The sequence below is a fragment of the Pleurodeles waltl genome, chromosome 12 (genome assembly GCF_031143425.1).
Source record: "Pleurodeles waltl isolate 20211129_DDA chromosome 12, aPleWal1.hap1.20221129, whole genome shotgun sequence".
Classification (NCBI taxonomy): Eukaryota; Metazoa; Chordata; class Amphibia; order Caudata; family Salamandridae; genus Pleurodeles; species Pleurodeles waltl.
The window spans coordinates 674,422,631-674,449,567 of NC_090451.1; the positions used below are offsets into that span (position 1 = coordinate 674,422,631).

At 43.6% G+C, this 26,937-nt stretch overlaps 1 protein-coding gene across 1 annotated transcript; it reads left to right on the forward strand.

Moving 5' to 3' along the window:
* The first annotated feature begins 448 nt into the window (after positions 1–448).
* Positions 449–26,161, forward strand: LOC138267181 (extracellular calcium-sensing receptor-like). The gene is made up of 7 exons (XM_069216030.1): positions 449–660; positions 8,157–8,510; positions 11,467–11,548; positions 12,218–13,060; positions 15,480–15,704; positions 19,026–19,149; positions 22,475–26,161. The coding sequence occupies exons 1-7, from the start codon at positions 449–451 to the stop codon at positions 23,389–23,391; spliced, it is 2,757 nt and encodes a 918-aa protein (XP_069072131.1). The 3' UTR covers positions 23,392–26,161.
* Positions 26,162–26,937: the final 776 nt, after the last annotated feature.

Sequence of the window (26,937 nt, forward strand, 5' to 3'; positions counted from 1 at the left end):
TTGTATAAGTAAACAAGGCCCATCTGCTGTTTAGGGGTGCGGCAAGTACACTCACAACATCTGTGAAGGGACCGCACTCTGGATTTATTCATTTTGGCAAAGAGTTTATCAAGCCTGACCTTGAGCAAAGTAAGCGAAGTATCCGATGTTAAAAACTCCACCCTCCTCGCATATGCAGGTGGCAGATACAACTCAGGCTAACAAGGGTATAAGCCACTTTGTGGTTTTTCCAAGCTGACCATCCATGCGTTAAAGATGCACGTCCCTGCATTGCCTTAGGCTGTGTTAACTCGCCCAGGCTGGGATTCACTCCCACCGCCCCGTGAGTCAGAGAGGGGCCCGGGAGCGGGGCAGAGGCCAACCATGGGCACGTGGATGGACCCCTGACCCGCAGGACAGGGCCCTCTCCCCTTGCCAACACCCTGTCCCCGCCGGCTCATCACCTGGGATGCAGCACAGGTTACTGCTAGAGGGGCTACTCCTCTTCCTGAGCAATGTTCCTGGGGGGGCCGCGGCTGCTTGCCGCCTGCAGGATCTCAGTGTCCATGGCTTCACCTCGGAGGGCGACATTGTGATTGCCGGCCTCTTCCCGCTGCACTTCCCCAAGATGGCGCCAGGGTTCTCCTTCCAGGCTCCCCCGAGGAGGCCGCCGTGGGAAACGTGAGTACCACTTGCCACATCTTTTCGTTTAAGTATATCGAGTGCTCATTTATTCAAAAGTCACGGCCAAATTAAAAGTGTATACGCATGCATAATGTTTGTAGAAAGTTATGAGAGTATATTTTTATCCGGTTCATAACACACGTTTTATATCCAACTTTATTTAGTTAAATTATGCACAATCCTCGAACCATCTGCAGAAAAGATCCACCAGCATTAAATAGTTCGTAAATCAAATTGAGATTTTTGAAACTCCTGCAGAGAAGTACCACACTCTCCGCGCAGGCTGCTGGCGGTAGTTTAATATACTGAGTGAACTTCCCTGCACAGTGATTTAGTTCTATTTTCTTCTGAGTGTTATTTGTTCCTCCTGGATGTACCTGTGAACCTGATGTTAAACCTGACCCCCCCCCCCACCAAAAGTAATTCATTTTCCTTCGTGTATGGAAACGCAATATTGAACATATAACTTAACGTAAGCAACATATAACACAACATCACATAACAATATAAGACGACATAACATAACTCAACATAAGATAACTCAACATAATATAACATAACACAATATAACGTAATATAACACAACATAACATAATATAATATGACACAAAATAACACAACACAACGTACTATAACACAACATAACATAACACAACATAACAACACAACATAACACAACATAACACAATATAACATAACACAACATAACACAACATAACATAACACAACCACAACATAACATAACACAACATAACATAACACAACATAACATAACAGAACCTAACGTAACATAACACAACATAACACAACATAACATAACATAACAAACATAACACAACACAACACAACCCAAAATAACATAAGAAAACATAACATAATATAACACAACATAACATAACATGATATAACATTACATAAAATAGCATACCATGGCATAACATAACATACCTCAACAAAACACATATTTTATTTGTAAAAGCGCCTAATAAATAACAGGTGTTTTCATTCGTGATCATCACAGTGAGATGTGGGATTGTTCGTCTGAGTGTCTGGAAGGTGTGGTTGTGTCCTGTTTTAGAAAAGTGTAATTTTACTGATTTGCCCTTTTTGAGACTTTGTTGTTATTTTTATTAATTTCATGGAGATTTATGAGAACGAAATTGAAGGTATGGTGAACTTCTTTTAATGTTAGGCTTAGTGTTGGTTCTGTGATTACAGAGACATGTCGGGGTATTTAGCTCAATAATGCTGCAGTTTTTGTTGCTTTTGTGCCTTTTATGAAGATGTGGTCTGTTGTACATTTTTTGAGTTGTAGGGCGTCCTTGTTTTCAACGTTTTGCATGTGTGTCTTTCTCTGTACTCAGTTTTTTTCAGATTTGTTGTTGTGCCATTTTTAGGGAGATGTGGGCTCATTTGTATTTACACAGCATTGTATCAGTGTTAAGAGTGAGCGGCTGAATGTGTGATGGGTCAGTGAGTGGTTGAATGTGAGCTGGGACCCGCTAGCAGACCTCACCCCAAAGGGGCGTGTGGCAAGCATCGGTTTCCCCTGGCGCTGAGAGCGGCTTGAAAGCGTGCCTGGGAAGGGCTGCGTTAGCAGCCGTGACACAAGCGTGTGCCTGGGGAGAGGATGTGGCTCGCCGCCCCGAGCTGCGGACTGCCAACTGGCCCTGCAGCAGTTCAGGTTGCCACTGGGGCAAGGAGCGCTACTGCATTCGGAGGCAACAGAATTTTGTAACTATAGAGATGATGTAGTGCACTCCTCTCTCCAAACTTCTACAGTTTTAACCAATAGGTCAGGATACGTCTGTTTCCAAAGAGACAATCATTTATTGTGATCATGTGCCTCAGCCAGTACTGGAACAGGAGATGTGTTGCCCCATGCCACCTTGGTGAGTATTTGAATGGTTTCCTTTAAAGATATTCAGGACTGCTTACACACCCACAGGTGAGATCTGCAGGGAACATGCAGCCTCTTAAATGTAAATGCAGACTTCAGAAGGGGAGTTCTGGGGTACTTCATTCCAGCAGGGGAGTCAGTCATTTTTTTACAGCACAATCCTGCCTAGAATGGTGAGGGATAGGAAGGCCCACCTCTTCAGATCTTGATCAGTCTTCTCCATAAGAAGGAGCTGCTGCAGTCCCAGAACAATTGTTGGTCTACTGAGATGTGCATACCCAAGTATCTAAACCTATCCGATCTACATTGCACCGGTGACAACTCGCCCCATGAGCAGATCTCACCCGGAGTGTGACCACTGCTGACTTTGCCCATTTTACTACCAGGCCTGATGCCATTCCAAAAAGCTTCAGCATTTTCATCAACCGTTCCCAGGTCACTACCGGTTTTCGAAAGTAGAGCAAGATATCTTCCACATATAAGGAAAGGCAGTCCTCTGTACTGCCTCCCACTCAAAGTCCCATGTCTGGACATCTCTGCAGACATATCCAGGCCAATGGTTTGATTGTCAGAGTGCATAGAAGTGGGGAAGAGCGCATCCCTGCTGGTGACTGACTTGACTGAGAAGGACGCTGATAGCCCCCCACTCACCCTCACTTGAACCTAAGGAGTCAAGTACAGCATCTGAACCAGATCCTTAAAACGGGGGTCGAAATGAAGATCACTATGAACCGAGTCAAAGTCCTTCTTAAAGTCAAAGAGGACTAGGGCTAGAGGACCACTGAACATGTAATGTTTGGCTCGTGCTATGTGATGACTCGTAATGTAATGCCTGGTGCTTCTCTGTGGCAAGAAATCATTTTGGTCCTCACTTACCAGGGATCTAATTTTCCTCACCAGCCTTCTACCCAATATCTTGCTGAGGATCTTAACTTCCATATTCACGAGCGAGATAGGTCTGTAGGTAGTGCAGGAGGTTTGGAGCACTTAGCGTTTGGAGATTACCACTTTAGTGGCTTCTTTTATGTCTCTGGGTAACACCCCTCTCTGGGAAGCCTTTCTGAACTTATTCAGGAGATGGGATGGTAACCATTGAGGTAAACTGCTTTAAGAGTTTTGGTGGGAATTGGCTCAGCCCTGCACTTTGCCTGAATGTCACCCCCAAAATGCCCTCATAACTTCCTCTTTAGTGATTTTTTAATCAATCTTTGGGCTGCTATTGCCTCATGGATAGGTCAGTGCTAAAGGGTCGCTCCACCTCTAGTGGGAAGGGGTTGAGCATATAGGAGCTTGTCATAAGCAGCAACGGGCTCCCAAAAGTCTTTAGCCCTTGTCATCAATCAACCCCCTGAGTCATGTAACATGGGGGGGGGGGATGGCCACAGGAACTCAGTCCCTGGTCACCACACTGTCTAACAGTTTACCTGTCTTGTCTCATGTAATCAGCCATGTGAGACCACCAAGAGGTATGCCATTGTTGGAGGTTTGACTGGTCTTCCACCCAACCCAGAGTGCTGTCAGGCATGTAAAAAAAGAGTGACTTGTCCTTATATATGACTTGGAGGTGTGCTGGGAACACGGGCAAGTAGTTTTTGTTTTCAATATACGCAGTTTCTGCTTTACCTCCAGGAAGGAGCATAATTGTTGCTGCACTTTAAGGGTGTAGTCTGTAAATATCCATACCAGAGATGAGCTGCAGATTGCCTTGCCTGCGTGCGGACTGTAGGATTTCATGCTTGTCCGCAAACCTTCAGATTCTGGCTTTCTTGGGTCACAGTGGTGCTCCTGTCGGAAGACGCAGGCCAAGGATCTGTGGGTTCTTTCCACTATCAAGGATGGCACCAATTCGTCATTGGGGCCCATGACTTCATCCACATCGTGATTAATTGCATTGCTGTCTAACCTTCTGATCCCTTTAGAATGCCTAGGATCCTAATGTTGCTATACCTGGAGCACCAATCAGAGTCTTGCGCTTCTAGCTGGTGAACCAACACCTGGAGGCCAGTAATCTTGGTCTGGAATGCTTGCATGCAGTCTTCAGCATCTGGAATACAGCTCTCAGCCTCCGTCACTCTGATCTTGCCAGAGCAGGTAGAGATCACAACCAACCCCCTATCCCGACCTCTAGCAACTGCCTTAACTCTTGAATGTATTGAAGAATTGAGGTTGTAAAGCCTAGAAGCTCACCGTCCATCTACACTTGAGATGTAGGTGCCCCATGGGTTGGTTCTGTGAACTTATCAGTTTTCCCTTGTGAGGTTGACCTGGCTTGTTTATCCTTGCCCATAAGTGCGCAGCTGATGGTAATTTTTGTCCTCAAGCACAGTGAGGGCACGTTGGTGTCTAACTCTAGCCCACAGTCCACTGGGAACAATCCTATGCCACCCCTTACAGAAATGTAGGGCTGCTGATCCACCTTCAGGCCACTTCCCAGGTTCTCATACTGTCCTCGGGGGTCAGAGTATCTGTGCCCCTTAGCACCGTCCTTGTTTGAATATGTTACCAATCCCTGGGGCCTTAAAACAGCAGATGCTGGGACCAACGATGGCCAGCGGTCAACCACTAGTCTATTGCCCTTGCTACCTTAACAACACAACTTTGCCTCTGGGCCACAAGGTTAGTGACAGCATATCTGCCCCCCTCTCTGTTATCACTTCTCCCCGGACCTTGCTCCATGAGCTCACCCCTGTAAAGTTCTGCATGGGGTGATGTCTAATAATTGCTGCTGCTCTGTGTGCCAAAGGGTGGGCCCACTCTGCTACTGCACCTGATCAAATAGGTGTGCTTCCTGTGCCCTTCTCATCCTCAGCCCCGTCACACTCACTGTCTCATGCAGGGGGCCACTAGACATCCACCTTTATGTGAACAGACTGCAGTTGAGCCCCATTCCTCATATCTGGCTGCCATTTCTGGCCGTCCAGCATGACTTACTGCCTCCTGTGAGGGGTCACGCCGATCCTGCGAGGCCTGATTTGAATATCTCCATTTACTTCCTTGAAGGCCATGAGGTTCAGATATGTTTTGTCTCGAGCTGCCACCATCCTCTCCCATACATGCAGCATCATGGTCTCTCCCTGGCCCGCAGTCCCTTCCTGGAGCCCAAATTACCACCTCCTCTGGGGCCCACGCTGGTATGTGCTTTCTCCGTGTTAACCGCAGCAGCAATTCTCTTGAATGCCACAGGGATCATTCAGGTTCCATCTCATCTCAGGCTGAAGCATCTTCCTCACAGCCAGCGGCATCCCTGGCCCCCTTTGGTTATGTGCACTTCTCTCACCCCAAGCTGCCTCCGCAACAAACCAACAGCCGGAGGGGCTACTCAGGCACTGTCCGCCTCACTGCAGGGCTTTATAGGGTGGTATACATCTATCATGTCAGAGTGATTGGGGATGGTTACAGAGTTCAAGGGAAAGAATCAGGCATCTTTGGCTGCTTGGCCATGCCCCCAATTTACTCCAGTAATGTACTGCAATGAAATGGTACTCCTGATGTAATGAAGAAGAACAAGGTGATGGATGGGATACTTGAATTAATCTCAGTCACTGGCAATCACTCGGGCTGCATCCAAATCCATTGATGTTTTTGCCACCATACTACCTCAGTTTGGACCCAGCCATATGCAAATCAGTGTTGACGCTGCTCCTCGTGGATCAGTCTTGACCCTGACCCTCACTCTACTTGTGCTCAGGAAACTAAATTATTGAAAAGTTTATTAGTAAGTCTCTTTCTACCCTCATTTCATCATTGGACAACCTTCACCATAAGGACTCCACAACCTCCCCGGATTCACCTCTTCCACACGGTACCATCAGTAGGCCACACAGGTATCTGCCAGAAACAATTAATGAATTCTTGTCTTCAAAACTAAGAACAGACTGTAGCTGAAATCTTTCTTGGGTATTTACCTCCCCCTACAATATCCGCTTGGTAAACAAAAACCTTCCCACCATACCCAAATCCCCTTGTGTGCCACCGGTATTCCAGTCATTTAACTTTCTTAGAGCTGAGCACTGGGGCTCCCATCCCACTAATCTATTTGACATCTTCTCTCTTCCCACTTTCAATACCTCCTCAGAAAAGAAGGAAAAACCGACCAGTCTCTCACCACTGTCATGTCCTAAACCCTGCCTCGTCTTTTCAATCATATCTATCTATAAATTTGTAAATTAAAGATGTGGCTCATTCACCTCTTACTATTTCCACAATCTTGTTAATGTTATCCGCCCAAGCTGTTCCTAGGCTGTGTTTTGTAGACCATATTGCTGTGTACTGCTTTTCCTGTCAAAATGCTTCTGAGATGCCCCCACATCTGCATTATATATATGATAAAGTACCCCCTGTACTGCCCCTATACAATTCATGGTCACACAAACTACATAATCCTTAAGGGTATATTTATGACTTGGGTTGCATTGCGTATGCACCACGCAACATAGTACATGCATGATGCAAACCTTAGGTCAGATTTATGAAGCCATGCAAGGCCACTTTGCATGGCCCTGCATGGCTCCATAAATCAGGAGTAAGGCAATGCACCACAGATTGCTGCATTGTCTTACTATGCCCTGGGAAGGCTTTCCATGGGCACTGCATGGGTGTTCCCCTGGTTTTTGATGCATGACCAGATTTACCAGAACTAGTAGACCTGTGAATGCACCAAAAAGATATGCCTTCTCAGGGAAGGCGTAACAAGGAGATATATCTTTATTTTTACTGGTTACTTCCTCTTTCTACGCATGCTACAGAAAGAGGAATATGCGTTTTAGGATTATTCTTGTGGAGGAATGTGCCCCTTCCTGCACAAAAACAATCCTGCTTGCAATGCAGGCACCCTTGCACAATAGTGCAAATGTGCCTTTGTAGGGGGCTAGGCTGTCAAAAGGGAATCAGTGCATGGGAAAAGGCAGCATATGGTGCATTCTTGCCCTTTCCCTGTCACGCAGCACAGTGTAGCAAGGTGACTTTCCTCACTGTACTACAGGACATCCCCATAAATATGTCCATAAGAACATTACTCTTTCATTTAAAAGACAGTGCATGTTTCCAAACATGAGGAATAAAAATAGAACTTTTAGCGCAAAATTAAATACATCAAAAAGGCTGTGAGATATCTGTTGCAAGAACATATTAGAATCAGTTTAATACGAAGCATTTAAAAAAAAAGGTTCAGGAGCTTGGATTGTGTAAAAACATGCTGAAAAATTCTAACTTTTCCATAACTTCCTAAGGAGTGCAAAAAATAAAAGTTACCATAACTACTTTCTTTCAGATTGTCACTGCACAGTTAGCAAAACAGCAGAAAGAAAGAAAACCCAGGTTTCGTTTTGTTCCTTAAACAGGTGCATCAATGATGCTTTGTGATCTAACCCGCCTTTCCCCTCGGCTCCTGGCAGCCGGCATTGTGATGCCAGAACTCAACTGTAATACTGATGTCTTTTCTTTATAATCGGCGACAGGGTGTGTCACAAGTTGCCAATTATAAATAAATTAGGGATGGACTTTTAGATAGGATTGCAGAATCCCATGTGTTATCAATACATAAATGAATTAAATAAATAAATACTCATCCAATTTCTGTCCTTGTGCTTCTTAGGTTCCGTTTATGGGCTTACCGCTGGTTGCAGACTTTCCAATTAGCCATTAAAGAGATTAACGAAGACCCGGGGCTGTTGCCTAACGTCACACTCGGCTTTGCCATTCTTGACAGCGGCGAATCAGCACACTCGGTCTTGGAAGGTGTCACGTGGCTGCTGTCTGGAAGAGAGTCATCTGTTCCCAGTTACCAGTGCTCATCACCTCGGCCTCTGGCTGGAGTCATCGGAGACGCATCTTCCTCCATGTCCATCCCGGTGGCACGAATGCTGGGACTGTACAGGTATCCACAGGTACAACCTCATCCTACCCATGTAGGACATCTACCACGGCAGAGGGTAGGATCAAAGATTTGGCAATCATCATGAAGTCCAAACAGGAAGGTGCTGATAACCTATGCAATGTTACCACTCTAGTCACATCTTCTCTATAGTATACCTCTCACACTTCATTGGCAGTCTTTAAACCAAGGTGACATCACCATGACCTTGTAAAGGTTAAAGGGATGCAAAATCTTGCACGGCTGAAAAAGATGAGCTACCATGCCACTACTCAGCTTTTTCTGTCCCAACCTGTGTTTTTCTCCCACTGAGCCCAACAATCAGAGAAAACAGTGAGTGTGCTCAATGAATCTGTTAATTAACAGCAAAGAAAGGTCTCTCCTGGCCCAGGAGGTACATCAAGGAGTACCCCAACCTGCAGTCAAAGGTGGCCAATATTCATTCATATCGAACTATGTGGTCAGCGGTGGCTTGTGGTAAATTATCTTGGCTCTGGGGCACACATTGTTTTTCTATATCTCTGTAGGAGAGAGAGCCTGCTGGGCTTTCCCCTATATAATCTGTGCAGTCCCTCCTACCTAAGGATCTTTTTTTCCTTCCCCAGTGTTTTGTGTAACTGGAAAGCGTGTGCGGTGTAATGGTGTCCAACAGAGTTCACAGCAAACCCATGGATCAAATGATGATTTCTCTATCCCGGTGGTCTTTGTTCTTCTCTGTGAATCTGACAATGCACATGCATAGGTCTTGGGCCCTCATCTATATCCATGCAGGAGGCTGGGGAAATAGATATTTGCTTCTCTGCCAGCAGTGTCTGTTTATCACTCTAACTCAGGTTTTAATTCCATCCATTGTGCTGTGTAGGTTATCTAATAGCAATAAAGGGGATTGGCTGAAAACATCTAATTTCAGTCTGATTGCTCTTCAGAAAGCCTCGGAAACATGCCCTCAAAGAATACTGACCCTTTCCAGCCTATAGCAGTACTTCATCTGGACTTTGCAAAGAAACTCATGCATTTGCTTGGACAGACGTACCAGAAACTGTACCCTGCATATCGCTTTTTCCCTGAAGGTCAGGAATAAGCCTACAACTTTAACAAAGTCCTGCTTTAACCCTGATATAACCTAACTCCAAAATAAAGGAAGCTATACTGCCTGCTCTGAGAGGAGTAGAGCCCCTAACCATGAGAACACAGAGCAGGACCCTGCTGCCTCCACCTAGGAGGTATGAAAGCATTGCATTACAGCAGGCTAGTACTGAACCAACAGCTTCTGTGTCGCGGAACTGTGATTGGAATTATGGTTGCAAACCATTGCTATATTGTATACTGATTCACTATTTGGAAATGATGCCCACAACACCTCTTTTCCAAATAAAGAATAAAGATTCAGTCAAAATCCAATTTTAGGAGTTAGTAACACTTTACCTACTCGACAAAAGGGATTTTAAATTGCAAAAAACATTTTTATGGCTGCAAGCCCAGATTCAGAATGTTTGAGACCCAAATAAAGGTTGATATATCTGTCCATTATTACTACAGTAACTATAGGCCTCATTACGAGGCAGGCAGCCCAAGGACTGCTAGGCTCGGTGTGACGGTTGGACCGCAGCAACTGTGGCAGTCTGACCGTCACATTACAACTCTGTTAGGCAGACCCGCCAGGGGACTGCCGTCTCCGGCAGGAACGTGGTTCCTGACGGACTGAGGGCGGTCTGAGTTCAGCGCCACCTGGCTTATTACAAGTCAGCTTTCCTCCAGCCTTCTCATGGCAGGGTCCTCGCCATGAGAAGGCTGGCAGCATGCCAATGCTGAGGGCCCTCCTGCCAGCACAGTCGAAATACGCACTGTCTGCTTTGCAGACAATGCGCATTCCAACGGTGCTTAAGAGAGCCGAGACCAATATCGTAGCACTGTTCCCTCCGGGCAGCCTGGTGGGAGGGGCATGGTTCAAAGTTCCCGCCAGTCAGCCCTGGCGGAAACATTGTAATACGCTTGGGGGGAACGCCACCGCCAAATTCATAATAAGGCCAGTTATCACAATTTGAATGAGTTATGAATGTACACAGCACTGCACTGGCCCAAACACACTGATAGTTGTTAACCCAAGCGGCTGGCACGTTTTCAAAATATAACCATTGCTTTCCAATGGGGAGCGAAAAAAGGAAAAAAACAAACATACACTAGAGAACATTTAAAATCTCATCATTATATTTATTATGTGCTTCCTGCAAGATTATCACGGATGGTTATTTTATACAAAAGGAAATACAACTATTCCAAAATATACACAAACAAAGCCTATTAAACGGATATTTTATAAGTTAGTTTTGTGATAATTTTAGTGCATAGCAACAGAAATTTCCCAAAATCGTCCCAAAAATTCTTGAATATAATGCCATACATATTTTTTTAAATTTAGTTCCAAAATTTCCTTTCGAAAACAGACAACACATGTTTTGCGGCTTTTATTCCATCTGGATTCCTACCATATTCATCATGTTGGGGTTGGCACCCTTCTTATTTCAGTGACAACACACAGGTCAGTAGAAAAATGCTCCTACGTATCTATCTGGCCAAAGTGCATTAAATACTTTTATATTATTATTACTAGTATATCCTGATGACATGACTAGATGTAATTATTAAATTACTAGTATGTCTTTGTGACATAACCAAAAAGAATATTTTATTATTAGTATCTGATGATGAGAATGTGGACATATCATTTTTTTAAATTATTAGTATGGCCTGATGAGGTAGCCCTGTATAAAAATTAAAACATCACTACATGCAGGAGACATTGCCATATGTAAGAATACGCATTAAATCAGTACTATATGCGGAAGACGAAACCATATAAACAAATGTACTGACTACTATGAAGATGTGGCCACATAATAGAACTAAGAACCTTATTTCCTGGTTGGTTTTTTTTGTAATTATATATAGCAAAAAGCTGGCCCCAGGGTGTTAGAGTGCTTTACATGAGTAACAGATTACATTACACAAGGATTATTTATTATTTTTTAAGTGATGTTTCCAGAATCACAGAAGTTGAGTGGACGCAAGTACTCAACTTTGGTTCCTCATTTCCAATGTTGCCATCTCTGGCCGTTAGGCCACATCTCCTCTTACAAGAGTTTGCTGAACGGAATGCTCCATCTCAATCATGATGGAGGCCTGACCACCATGCTATAAGTGCATTATAGCCTAATGCACTTGTAATATGGTGAATGAGAAATCTCAGATGTTTTGGCAGCTATACTGTCTGCCAAACTCTAACTAAGGTTCTAAATAATTAAAATGCTGAGAACGTGGCCACATGTAAGCAATGAATTATTCCTGGGTCCTGAATAGGAGGCCCTATCTAAGCATTAATTTACTACAACATCCTGATGACGCAGCCATAGGTATTCATTTAATTATTACTGTATGTACTGTATGATGAAGATGTGGACATAAATACGCTTTTATTTCTTACTGTTGTTTGAAGATGTTTTTATATGTACCCAGAATCATTAATTTGCCCCTGTATCCTGATTATGTGGCCTTCTCTAACCAATAAATCACTACCAAGGCTGATGATGTGACCATGGGCAGGCTGCTGATGTGCCTATTATTCTACTATATGCTGCTGAAATGAGCTTGTATTTTGAGGAAGATAGGAGAAAAGTATCAACTTATGTTTTTTGCAGTTTGTAGACCTCAGGGAGAGGGCAACAAGCAGTATCTGGCAGGACAATGTGCTACAACAGTTCACTATGTTTTATAACTCTTTGCAGATCAGCTACTTTGCCACACTTCCTCTTCTGAGTGATCGCAGTCAATTCCCTTCCTTCTTCAGGACTATCCCCAGTGATGAATTTCAGCACCGCGGCCTCGCTCGACTTGTGATCCACTTTGGCTGGACCTGGATTGGCATCATAGCTGTGGAAGACGACTATGGGCGGCTGGGGAGCCAGAACTTGAAAAAGAAGATTGAGGAGGCTGGAGGCTGTGTAGCATTTTTGGAGTTCTTCCCAGCCACCTTCTCAGAAGGCAGAACTCGTCGGATTATTGAGGTGATTAGAACCTCGTCGGCCAAAGCTATTTTGGTGTTCTCCTTCGACTCATATGTGATGCCTGTTCTGGTGGAAGCTTCAAGGCAAAATATCACTGGGAAAGTTTGGGTGGCCACTGAGGCCTGGTCCATGGCCTCCAGCCTAACTGAGATGAACCTTCAAAACACTCTTGAGGGCACCATTGGCTTTGCCATTCGTAGGGGAGAAATTCCTACACTAAACACATTTCTGACTGCCATCCACCCATCTTCCTCTCCGATGGACGTTTTCATTAAGGAGTTTTGGGGTCTGACTTTTGATTGCCTCTGGCCCTCTCCATTTGAGGATTGGGAACTAGAAAATAATGATTCCACACCCACAAAACAACTCTGTACAGGTGCGGAGAATTTGAAAACTGTTCACACACCCTACACAGATCCCGAAGAAATAAGGATAACCTACAATGTCCACACTGCTGTGTATGCACTTGCACATGCCTTGCACGACCTGTCTTCATGTCAACCTGGAGAAGGACCCTTTGGGAATAGGGCCTGTGCTCAAAGAAATAATTTTGAGCTCTGGCAGGTGAGAAAAAACAACTTTTGTTTTTGGTTTCAAATTTACAAATATTATGGTGGTCATTCTGACCCTGGCGGTCTTTGACCGCCAGGGCGGAGGACCGCGGGAGCACCGCCGACAGGCCGGCGGTGCTCCAATGGGGATTCCGACCGCGGCGGTAAAGCCGCGGTCGGACCGGCACCACTGGCGGGGTCCCGCCAGTGTACCGCGGCCCCATTGAATCCTCCGCGGCGGCGCAGCTTGCTGCACCGCCGCGGGGATTCCGACCCCCCCTACCGCCATCCAGATCCCGGCGGTCGGACCGCCGAGATCCGGATGGCGGTAGGGGGGGTCGCGGGGCCCCTGGGGGCCCCTGCAGTGCCCATGCCACTGGCATGGGCATTGCAGGGGCCCCCGTAAGAGGGCCCCTACATGTATTTCACTGTCTGCTGCGCAGACAGTGAAATAGGCGACGGGTGCAACTGCACCCGTCGCACAGCTTCCACTCCGCCGGCTCGATTCCGAGCCGGCTTCATCGTGGAAGCCTCTTTCCCGCTGGGCTGGCTGGCGGTCTGAAGGCGACCGCCCGCCAGCCCAGCGGGAAAGTCAGAATTACCGCCGCGGTCTTTCGACCGCGGAACGGTAACCTGACGGCGGGACTTTGGCGGGCGGCCTCCGCCGCCCGCCAAGGTCAGAATGAGGGCCTATATCCTTTACAAACGTGCTGAGCATGCACTAGGACCAGTGACACCCAATGATTAGTCAAAGTATGGCACTGGCTGAAGTCCTGGGGTATCAGCGTATAGTTGAAGTGATGCCCATTGGCACTGGGTGAAATCCTACAGGCAGACACCTGTAGACCAGTGGTACCCACTTTTCAGAGTATGAAAATTTCTGAAGCCTTTGCCAGAGCACGGAATGCTACCCTGTGGCCGGTCACCATATTCCAGTGCTAAATCCCATGTAGGGAGCAGAAGAAAGCAGTGCAACAGTGACATTCAGTGGCCAGTCACAATATGGCATAGGTGGAGGTCCAGTGGAGAAAGCAGAATGACACCAATGCCACAGGGACAGCAAGTGGACTGTCACAATACAGCATTAGTAGATGTCCTGTGAAAGGAGCAGAATTGGCCCAAATCAGCAGTGATGCTCAACGACTTGTTCGTTTATGGCTTTGACTTCACTCCTCCTGGCACCCAGAGGCAACTAAGAAGTAGTATTATCTAAGGACTTCAAGAGGGGTCCAACCTACACAGGTACACCGGAGACAGTGACCAGGCGAAGTATTTCAGTAGTAAAGGTCCTGGTGGGGAAGCACAAAGTGGTGAATTAGGGACATCCTGTGGCCCCCAGAGTATGGCATTGGTACAGTTCCTGGAGGCAGCTGAGAGGCTCCAGGAAAGTAGGACTACTCAGTGACCAATAATAGTGAAGCTCTTGTTGAGTTTCTTGTGGGAGTATAAAGCTCCAGGTGCAGCAGTCACAGAGACTCATCAAAAAAGGAGTATTGCTGTGATCCTTATAGAAGCATGCAGACAGGCGGGCGGTACCACCACATTGTCACCAGCTGCATTATAACGCTGGCAAGGATATTGATGGGAGCAGACACAGAACCTCATTGTGAGATGCCTATTAATGAGCCAAGTAATTCTGAACCCTGGAGAGAGTGTTGCCGGCTAGCATTGTATCCATGTGGACCAGAAAAAATTGCCCATTACAAATTGCCACTGAGAGATCTCCAAGGAACGTGGAGCAACTGAGGTAATTTGATTTAAGACATACAGGGCATGATTACAACTTTGGCAGAGGGGGTTAATCTGTTTAAATGTGACGGATATCCCGCCCACCGTATTACGAGTTCCATAGGATATAATGGACTCGTAATACGGCAGACGGGATATCCGGCACATTTGGAAAGGATTAACCACCTCCGCCAAAGTTGTAATCAGGCCCTCAGTCCTCTGGCTTCAACCTCCTTCCTGGTCTAATTTCCATTTGGAAATTTTGGCTACTGCTGTTTGAGCAGCTGGAACCACAGGGGAAACTGAACAGGTCTGTAGACTTCCACAAATACGTGTAATCCTAGTGGGCCTAGTAACACCAGTTGTCAGGCCAACAAGAGATAATTAATTACTTGTAAGTAGGTCCATATTGAGAAATAGCAGAAACTCCAAGTGGCCAGTGGGAGATAGGAATACGCTAAATCATGGTAGGTGCAAAAAGATGCTCTTTCAGCAGCACCGCCCAGTGGTCTCTCACAGTATAGCAGTGACCGAGGTCCTGCAGCCAGACATGCATCAGGGACTCCAGTGGTCAGGCACAATCTCACATTGACAAATTTCTTGAAGAAAAACCCTGATGTCAGTGCAGCAGCAACATGTACTAAAACACACACAACTATCAGCTTTCTTTTAACTATAGATCTTCCCTTTTTCTGTTTCTTCAGCTCCTCTATTACCTGGAAAGAGTTCACTTCAGGAAGGGTGGAGAAGAGCACTTTTTTGATGCTCTGGGCAATCCACCAGCAGTTTACGACATAGTTAATTGGCAGCAGATAGGCGGGGGCAAGATGGCGTTTGTCACGGTGGGCCGGTTCGAGGCTGCTGCACCACCAGGCCAAGATCTCATCCTGAACCACAGCGCCATCGTGTGGAACGGCGGCAGCCGGCAGGTGAGTGTGAAAATGAATCACTAGTGAGGAGTGGGTGACAGCTATTCAACAAATTAATAGAATATTATAGCACATTTCACCAATGAAAATTTCACTCGGAAAATGACACAGTGGGACTGAATTCTGGAACAATTTTTTAAAAAATGCAGGCAAAATTCTGGATTTTTGCTTGCTTAAACATGGGGCCAGGTGCATTGAAAAATATAATATGAGGAGTAAAACTAATTATATGTTTAATTATAATCTAAAACACATTATTTGGGTAGGCATAAAAATTGAATCTTAAATTATAATAATTGAGTAAAACATTGGATATAACATTTTAAGTGAAAACATGAGAAGTATTGCCATCTTGTCACTGTTTTAATTCATGGATCAGTGTGGGTAAATTGGGATTTTACAATAAGCATCTGGTGTGCTGTGTTCTGGTGTCGCCTTCAGGCACAGTTCTCTGCTGGCTGCCCTGAGGATGTATGTTGAAAAGTCTTTCTCCTATTTTTTGTATTTAGAAATATGGACTGAAGACTTGCAATATATGGTCCCTTTCTGAGATGTAACTCAGCATTATCCAGATACCCCATTTAAAAAAATGCAAGAAGAAAATGAAATTTTAGCATGTCAAAGGCCTACAGGATTTACAGAAATAACATTACTAATACTTGGTAAGAGTACACATATAGAATTTCAGATGTGTGACAGTGAATTCTGGGGAAGGCTGAGATAACAGACTTCAAGTTGTAGGTGTCCAGTGGCATTCTAATAAAGGGAGGGCTGGATGAGAGAGGTAACCTTTGGTGTGGGAGGAAAAAAGAATGAGGCACTCATAATTTTGGAGGTGATCATTGGAGTTCCCTGCGTTTTCTATGACTCAACCTGGAGGAAAGTAGTCATTGCAGAAAAATGATATGTGTGTGTGTGTGTGGGTGTGTGTGTGTGCAACCCCTGCTTTCTACATGTGTACCATTTTGCCCCCTATCTCATATCTCTTAGCTTTTAAAATCTGAAATTAGGAACATTCTGGAAGACAATGAGGGACATTTACAGCTTTGCATAATTAGGCATTGGAAGTGAGTTTCATCTGGACAGGAAGCTGAGTGGTGGGCAGCCTAGTTAAAATTAACGTTTATGTGTTAAATGGGGGAACAGAGATGCCTCACTGGTGCCGTTTAGACAGTGCTTTATTCATCAAATGTCCGAAAAGGGTGAGGTAGCCTTAAAAGGGGCGTGGTGAAATAAGAATAAGCAGAGACCCTTTACAAAAGGTGTGACAGCAGGCCACACAGCGGGGTACAACTTAGGCGCATTAAATCTACTGGCCCTCTAAACCTACATGGCCTACCATATACTAGAGACTTACAGGTAGGTTGTCAGTACCAATTGTAACTATACCTGATTACCATGTACTTTTCTATCAGAGCACAGGCCCTGGATCTGGTTAGCAGAGCCCAAGGCACAATCTGAGTCAGAAAACCAGCATCTGGTAGTTAACAATTGGGGAAAAAAGTGACAGTACACTGCAAAAAGCTCTGGTTTCTCACATCCGTCTTCAGATGTTTGAATAATTCAACCTATTTTGCAGTAGGAGCCCATGAAAACCCGCTGCACATGTATTAAATCTTTCTTGCCTGGACATCAATAAAGCAATATTGGCAAAGGCATCCAGATCAACCCTAGTGCCTCTAACAACTGTCTTGCATTCCACAGCCAGAATGCTATCTTCAGCCTTGAAATCTGACCACATTTCCCCAATCCTCATTAAGCAGATCCTCATTGAGGCCAGAATTAAAGTCATACTGCGATGCCTAGCTTTCAAATCAATCCATTCCTAAAGGCTGCCATATTTGAGCAATCCATTCATGATCTAGGAAGTCTTCAATGAACATAGAAGCTAAAGCAACGTTTTTCTGATATCCCCTTATTTCAAACATCTCAAGCCCTTCACCAATTTTTTTCACTCTCTCCTTATTTTAGAACTCTCCCCTAAGGGAAATTTAAACTGCATGGATTCATCTTTATTTCAACAGTCTTGTAAAGATGCATTTGTTTAGAGAATATCTGACTCACAATTTTGAATTGGAATGCAAAGTTCCATAAATTGTAGTTGCATAATAATAAACATGACCTACGTAAAAATGAAGATACAATTAAAAATTATTGAAAGAGGCAAGAAACCCAATCGAAATGTCTAGGGTAGGCAACTCACAGAAGAATACTTGGTGAACTAGCAGAAGCTATGTTTAGGGAACTGCTTCATAGGAAAATGCATTTTATAGTGTTTTTAAGCAGGGTGGAAGAGGTGTTCAGCAAGGAGAGAATTCCAAACATGTAGGACAACAGCTAAGAAGGCCTGATTAGAAAACTGTGCATGGGGGCTCTGAGCAGTGCGCAGTCATCGCTGTTCTGTGCTGTAATTGGTCCTGGATCTACCCACCACCTAGAGCCCTTTCCTACAGGCATAATAACTGTGCCAGACAAGTCTCCTAAAGATGATGCTGGTCTTACTGTGAACTTTAATGTGTGGGGAAGAATTGTGCAGATCTGATCAAAGTTAGGTATACTCTCCATCACATGTGCTCCACTTAAGATTTAAACAGGGCAAAGGTGGATGAGAAAGTACAGAGAGAAGACCATTTGCACCAACCAGCCTAGAAAAGACAAAGGGACTGATCTTGAGTTGGGTGATAACAGTAGTACTGATGCATCTTCCATTTGAGCGCTCTTCTCCGGAGAATCAAACAGTACAGTTACCTCCTCTACAGACAAAGTATGGTTGAGATAATTATGCTTTCTCATTTATAAATAAAAAAATTAATCCAGGATTTGTAAAGTGCAGGAAATCACCTGTGAGGGTCTCAAGGCGCTGAACTGTAGGCGTTGGGGGATTTAGTGATTTCTGCAGAATCACAGGATGTTGAGCCGATGCCAAGACTAACCTGTTCCCACCGTCTCGGAAGTCAGCTGTTCAAGCCATCATGCCACATCCTCCCTCCCACGCCGCATCCTCTCTCCGTAAGGCAATATGGTTTAATTGTGTCTCGTGTTCAGGTCAAAAGGTCAAATAGTTTATGAAAACTGAAGGAGTTTCCTATGGTCCACTTAAATGGATACTGGTCATAGGTATAATGAACCTGATGCTGCCTCATACCAGCTCATACAAAGAGTTTGACCATACACGTATCATCCGGATCTGATTCTCCCTTCTTTTGCACGAGGCAACTCTAGGGTTGGACTCAAAAGGCAAGAGCTCAATATGTTAAGTACCAATTCTGCAGTATCCCTCACCAACAGACCACTAACTAAATCATCTGTCATTTTTCTTAGGTCCCCAGATCAGTCTGCAGTGAAAGCTGCCCTAGTGGGCACCGAAGAGCAGCTAGGCCCGGCCAGCCACTTTGTTGCTTTGACTGCTTGGCATGTTCAGCTGGGGAGATTGCAAACAACACAGGCGAGTCTTCTAAATTTATACGTAAAATGAGATTTTTTTGTACTTCTAAGGGTTATGAGCAAATGTTTATGGGATAGGATCTCTTTCATGGCGTTCCCAATTGCCGATCATCAATCCCCCACTGGCTGGTGCAAAGATGAAGAGATCAAGTGGGAGATGGTAATGATAGGGGCATTCCTCCAATGGACATTAGAAGGCCCCCACAGACAGTGCCCACTGACTGTCTACCTGTGTACCGAATCAGGTGATCATGATAGCAGATATCTTTGCTACTCTTTTGCGCGGCTCCTTCCTTCATGGATCACCCACAGATATCCTGAAGCTTCTTTGATTTAAGGCCTCACCCATGCAGCCATCTTTATGCTCCTGATACTGGATGGAACTCCAGAGGATGGGTATATGACTCCATCTGGCCCAGCTTTAATGTCTCATGCCTAGCAATGCAGGCTTTGTTGTAATTCTGGTATTCAATGGCCACAATATCCCTGCTGTTGGACTAGACAGTGGGAGCTATTCAGAAAGGTAACTTACACTTGTGAGTAATTTTCAGGTTTAATTTACTCTTACACTTTTGGATAACTTTACTACTGTTTGCTAATCGCAAAATCAGGGTGTAAAGTTGATAAAAAGTGTAGACTTACAAGTCTCCAGCCCCTGAAAAAGAGGGTGGAACCAAACTTACAAGTGTAAGTTACTAATGCATAAAACAAAACAGCATTAATTCTAGTACTACATGTTGCCAACAACTGAAACTGCTAAACCCTTCCATAAAAATCAATGGAGGCAGGGACATAAAATAAAACCCCATACAAAAATATTTTACATTAAATTAAAATATTTAAAATAGGAAACATATAAATAAACATAAACTAATTTTTTTTAAAATATCTGAAAATAATGCATTTTTATTATTTTGTCCTAAAATATTTGAAGAAGCTTTCTAATGTAAAAATTAGTGATGAATTAAGCAAAATTAAATATAAATACTTTTCTTTTAATTCTGTACATTACTTTTAACAAGTATTAATGCATAATAAAACACGTTTTTGCAAATGTTTATTTTAAACCAGCAAAATATTTTGTCCTTATTTAATATGTTAAAATTAATTTCAGATTTGATAAAAAAATAATTGAATAGTGATGTTCCATTTTTTCTTTTGTTCTGCACTTAAAATAAATATATAACATCATTTCACAATAATATTTAACATAAAGGTATTTGACTAACTCTAATAAACTTTCACTGAACTCTAAATAAGGCCAAAAGTGTGGCAAAGCTAGAGCTGAAGTTTCATAACTGATCCTCCATGCGGTATCAGAGTTACGGAATCAGGAGTAAGACAACATGACTTTTTAGGTCTGACCAAAAAGAGATTTAGCGTTTATTTCAGTGCAAATCATGGTAAACTAATTTTGAATATGTAAATATGTACATCTGAGAGTTTGCTCCGGAATTATGATTGATGATTATTCCTGTAATGCAAACACCATGGCTGACATAACTAGAGACTTCATGTTGCACCATGGGGCTTCAAGTGTTCAGAATTTAATTGAAACCTCAATGAGTATTTTGAGAGTTTCTTGGCAATGGTGTGGGGTCCTGTGCTTGCCAATGTTCATTCTGAGGACAGTAACCCAGTGTAAGGCACTGCATTCTAAGAACACAAATCCCAAAGAAATGCTCTGAATCTCAGGAGCCCTTGTTATGTTTTTACAAGTTCCCTAGTAGCCATGGCTAGTATAGTCTCTCTGTGGCCCTTAGGGAATCACAGGTTTGTGCCAACTTACAACCTTGAGCAGGATAAACAGACAGGTCGCGACCTGCACATCTCACATGACTTACCTGGATGTGACACATATTAAGCAACTATCAATTCTGCCATAGACTGTCAGGAAAATATGTTATTTTAGTGGGTTACTGAAATATACACACACAAGGAATCCACACAATTGTTTTAAAAGAGTTTATTGATCTATTAAAGTCTATTTTCAGTGCAGGATATATGAGAAAGCATAAATACATTATATTAGAATTATGGTGAATAACATGAAGGCACAGCATATAAATAAAATGAAAATTGACTGCATAATAGATGGTTCTTTGTGATGTGATCTGTTCTTCTGTAGTCTAGTCGTTGCTGATGTCTACATTAGCACCAAACCCTTGACAAAAATAGGAGCTTTCTGAAATGGCACACCCGCATACTGCTCATCGTATTCCTGTCTTTCTGGTCTGCTGCCTGCCCATGGGCAAGGCCAGTCTTCATCTCTGTTTTGTAGCTGTTCTCAAGAGAACAGATAGTTAACAAAGGAAAACAAACTTGGCAGACTGATTGTCATAGATGCTCCTTGTGGAATGCCTGTAGCTCCTGCCTCCTCGAGAAGTTGTTGAACAGGATTTTAACAATACTGTATTTTTCAACATTATGTTGAGAAAAATTAACCCAGTGAACTATGATGTAGGATATGAATAGAAAGGCGTGAATTCCCTTGCACATTCACTTAAAACTGCTATGCTTTCCTCTAAATAGCTGACTTTATTAATGTCTAAATATGATCTAGCAACAAATTATCAACTTATAAGAAAACACTTTTATACTATAAATGCATGTAACTGAAATACCTAGCAGTGTCAGTTTTGTGGACCTTGATATAGTGACATACAACCTTATCTGTGGTCATTCAGAGACAGCCTTTGGAATTGTAATGGCTTCAGAAAAGACAGAAATGATGTGCCCAGTGTGAGAGTACTGTGCTATATGGTTAAGGATTGCAGAGAAGATTGTTTGTGCCTTCAAGCATTGATTTTATACCTGAATTAACACAAATGTCCTCTCTTTTCTTGTCCTCTTTAAAGGCACAGAAGAGAGGTGATGGCATCTCATATGGAGCAGTTTTATTTGTTTTCTTTCAGTTCACGGGATTGAAGTTGTGTGCTTATCATGGGTCGGCCCATGCCCAACCATTGTTTTCATGAGCTAAAAAGCAAAGTTGTAAAACATTCTGAGTAAATGGTGATTGGTTGAGGTACCATTTGGGAACAATCCTATGACAGATGACTGCACTGGTGATGAGGTGCTCCATCCTGAGTAAACTTATTATAATAGGATACATACAGGATAGAGTACAAAAAAGACCTACACTTGAGTCTTAGTTTGTCCAAGCCTGGCAGCTATTTTCAAATATCATATTTTTCTCTCTCTGCTCTACATCACTGAAATCTGTTTTAAGCAAGAACCAAGCACTGTGTTACGCAATAGTTTGACACATTAATGTATATTCACAATTTAAATTTTAAACTGTACTACTTTTTTTTTTTTTACAGATTCTTCTGAATGTTCAATCTGCCCTGAAGAATTTTGGTCTAATGAAAAAAAGAACAAGTGCATCCCAAAACTTACAGAGTTCCTGTCCTTCGGTGAACCCCTGGGTGCAGCCCTTGCGGCCTTCACCAGTGGCTTTGCTATCCTACTAATACTTGTCTCGATTCTGTTTGTCAAATACCACAACACCCCCATCGTGAAAGCCAACAACCGTTACCTGAGCTATCTACTCCTATTGGCCCTTCTCCTCAGCTTTCTCTGTTCCTTACTTTTCATTGGGCGACCTGAGGGCTTCAGCTGCTTGCTTCGTCAGGTGACCTTTGGACTCGTCTTCACCTTCTGCGTCTCATGCGTGTTGGCCAAAACTATTGTGGTGGTTGTGGCCTTCAAAGCAACCCAGCCCAGCAGCAATCTGAAGAAATGGGCCATGGAAAAGCTTCCTAACAAAATTATCTTTATTTCTCTAATGCCTCAGTTTCTTGTCTGCCTGGTGTGGCTTTCCAGGTCTCCTCCATTCCCAGAGAAAAACATGGCTTCCCAACCTGGGAAAGTCACCATAGAGTGCAATGAAGGTTCTAGCACAGCATTTTGGTGCATGCTGGGATACATGGGGTTTCTAGCTGTGGTGAGTTTCGTGCTAGCTTTCTTAGCCAGGAAGCTGCCCGCCAGCTTCAACGAAGCGAGTTCAATCACTTTCAGCATGCTGATCTTCATAAGCGTCTGGACCTCCTTCCTCCCGGCCTATCGCAGCACCCGGGGCAAGTACATGGTTGCCACAGAGATATTCGCTATTTTGGCTTCCTGCTCTGCTCTTCTGGTGTGCCTGTTTTTTCCAAAGTGCTACATCATTTTACTTAAACCGAAGAGGAACACAAAAGAACATCTCCTTAGAAAACTAACTCATGGAAATGAGAAATGACAAGCTGTTGTTGTGGAGGACAGAAGCCAAAAACTCAAAAACTATTGGAAATATGCATTTATTATAAAGAAAATATAGTTTGTATATTTCTAGAAACTAGGGTACCTCCAGAATACCTCTTATATCAAGCAAAAATATTCACGTTCCATCTTTGAACCCCCTGAGAACAGTTCTGCTCAACATTTTGAAAACATAAGTTATGGTAAATTATTCTGTGATCAAAGTTACTTGGATTGAGCTATGTACATGTGGGTATTGTGTGTGAGAGTTCAGTGCTCTATCATTATTGGAAATGTGTTCTTGACCTCTGTGCTAAGCAAGACTGATTACGTACAGAGATGGGGAACTTTGCTAGCAGATTTCAAGCCAAAGGAGAAGATGGACAGTTCAGGTTGCCAAAAGTAGAGCAGCAGATTTAGTCTGAATGACTTTTCTCCTATCGTAAACAGCTGTCATCTGAATCACTCATGGGCCTCCTAACCTTTGGAATATTTGAACCAAGGAACAGGTAAATAAACTGATTTGCTCAGAATCACACAATTTGGTTGAAGAATCAAGTTGGGGATGTACCTGATTCTTATGACTGTCAGTTAGTCACTGGATCACATATCCTCCATGAGGTTTGTCTCAGAAGTCTGGGCTTAATGTGTATTGCTTTTCAAAAGCACAAAGATCAGGGTCAAACTTTTACAGACCACCTGGCGCAGGGCCAAGGGTTGCTTCATGGAAATAGAATTGAAGAATACGTAAAAGTGTGGGAGAGGATGCTTGAATAAATCTCAGCCACTGGTTATTACTTAGGGCCGCAAACCATCCGTCATTTCCTGCCTCAGTGCCACCTCAGATGAAACCCCGCCACAAGCAAACCAGGCTTTGGTCCTTCTCCAATAGGAGTGGTCCAGCCTGAACTGCTAGGCCAGGTCCCCTCTAAACCGGAGCACAAGCAACCCTAGACCGGTTTCACCCTAGTTGGGGCTCTTCAGTCGGGTGCAGCTTGGTCCCAGTAGCGCAGGGAGCAGGGACCCTCAGGAAGCCTAAGACGCCAAGGTCACTGGGAGCAAATACTGAGTCAGCCACAGGGAGTCGAACAGGAACAGGATGGCATAGACTTTCTTCCATACATCCTTGTTTCCCCTTTACATATTCTGGCTTGTTTGTGTTTTACTCCTTACTATTTTTACTGCCATTACTTCTTTAGTGTACACACGCAGCTCCTACGTATAGTTGCAGTGGCGTAACAAAGCTTGAGGGGGCACCATGCAATGTATATGGAGGGGTTCCCCTCCAGACTCATCCAGGAGCTCTCAGGCCAGGGTACTCTGCTGAGAGAGGCCCCTTGGAGCTTGGGCCTCCCTGCACCGCAGTCCTGTGGGGGCCTTTGTTACGCCACTGTATGGTTGGTATCCTATTTTATGTTTATTCATTATGACATTTTCTTTTGTTTGTGAAGGTCCAGCACCCAGTATTCTTTTTGCTTCACTGCAGAGATTCCTGCCACTTCCACTTTCCTGATTGCTCCACCTACTGGGGTATCTGGTTATGCCTCTGCTGCATCTTGTCTTTGTTACTCTCCTGCGTCTGCCTCTTGAGCAAAATTATGTGGGACACACTAGTTCTCGTTTGGAGATTATTGGGTGGCATAAAATGGAATTGCACATTTAGCACAATTTAGAGAAAAGGGGGATTATAACGTTGGTAAATGCTACAATTCCAGTTGCCTGTACGGTATGCCATGCTTGTTTTTGCCAACAAACCACTGGTGCAAGCTGCACACATTTGATGTAGGGAAAATTCGCAAAACACTGTTTGCTGCATAGTTCCCATGTAATTCTTACTTTGTATTATATTATATAGCAGCATGCTACTATGTGTGGTGCTGTGACAATATCATAATTATATGTTGTGCTAATGCAACTGCTGGGGTATTACCATGAGTCACCTTATAAACCCTAAATAAGGATGTGTGCACACACAAACCAACTGAGGATTGTATTGTGCAGTACACCACTAATTTTCAATGATGCTTGCTCAAATTTAAATCTGGAGGTCCACAGGAAGGATCTAGTGAGTATGCATCTTTACCCTGTTGGATGTCAGTGTAGCCAGTCATACTTCAGACTCTCCATCAGTCACACTTTTGTATGGAGCACCAAGCCAGCTCATGCCAATAGTTCTTGACTGGACCAAGGTTCACAAGCTATACAGAATGATAGACGGGTAGGTGTCAGTGATGGTTGTTTTCAACAGGGGGGGGTCAACTCGGGCCATAGACAATGAGAGCAAAGCTCCAGGTGTCACTGAGAGAGTGAGAGAGGAACATAGTCAGGGGACCCCCATGCACAGCATGGCTCTCTCAACCTGGAATAATTTTCAGAGTGAGGGTGCTCCCATCAGTGTTACATCACTGTGCAAAATCCAAGCATCACACAAAGAGCAGGGAGCACATTCAGCAGGAGAGTGGTAAGGGTGTAGTAAATGTCCAGTGGTGCATCCTGGAGCACACTCACACATGTATGACAAGAGCATGATGCGGTAGGGTACTCTCATTCAAAGCACATTTTCCATTGAAATGACTACATTTGCATCAGGCATGCAGTTTTACTGCTCAACCCATAGAGCTCACTAATGATAAAGTGTGGAAATCGGGTTTCCGTAAATATCTATCATCTGGTGTTCACACAATAAAAGTAACTTGATTTGTTTTGATCCTAAGAAAATCTTTGTTTCTCTAACACTTTGAAAACACAAACAAGTGTCTAATTTGGGCTTTCCTTGCTGCTGATATATTTAGAAATATTTATATAGTTAATTTACAAATATTTAACATATGTTGTGTGTTTGTAAACGTTAGATATCCTACATCTACACTTATATACTCCCTGTTCATCAGCACGACTGTCACTTTACAAAATCTTCTCATTTTGCAGTCACAAAAAAAAACTATTGTAAACACCAATCTTTGTTTTAAAAGAAATACCTGCAATTTGTCAGAAAACATTGTTTAACATTTGTCGTCTGCCTTTGGAGTCACACCAATTGTGGCCAGATAAAAATAAAATGTAAAAACATCTTTATAACTGATCCATCGGTTTCATACTCAATCTGGAAGCAAACACAATATAAAATAAGTTCACTTCAAATCACACTCACTGTAACCTATTAAAACTGAAACGTCAACATTTCCAATCACGATGCTTTTATCACCCTTTGTATTTGCATGGAAAGATGCTTTCGAGATTATCAAATGGTACATATTCTGTTTTTACTGTCTGTCGGTAGTTTTGGCTTGCATACCAAATTATTAAACCTCTACAAAAGCACAAAACAAAATTGGGACTTTTTTCAGATGGCAACTGTGTGTACCTGGAAAATCTACAAAGCATGAACGGCAGATCCATGTCAACATATAGAAATGCCTAAAGGGAGCACTGATGCACCCTAGTCCATCCCAAGTGGAATTAGGGCCACATGGAAAGACATTGGCACGTATCCTCGTACTCAAAAGAGTAGAGCAACTTGTATAGACACAGGATCTCCAATGCCTGA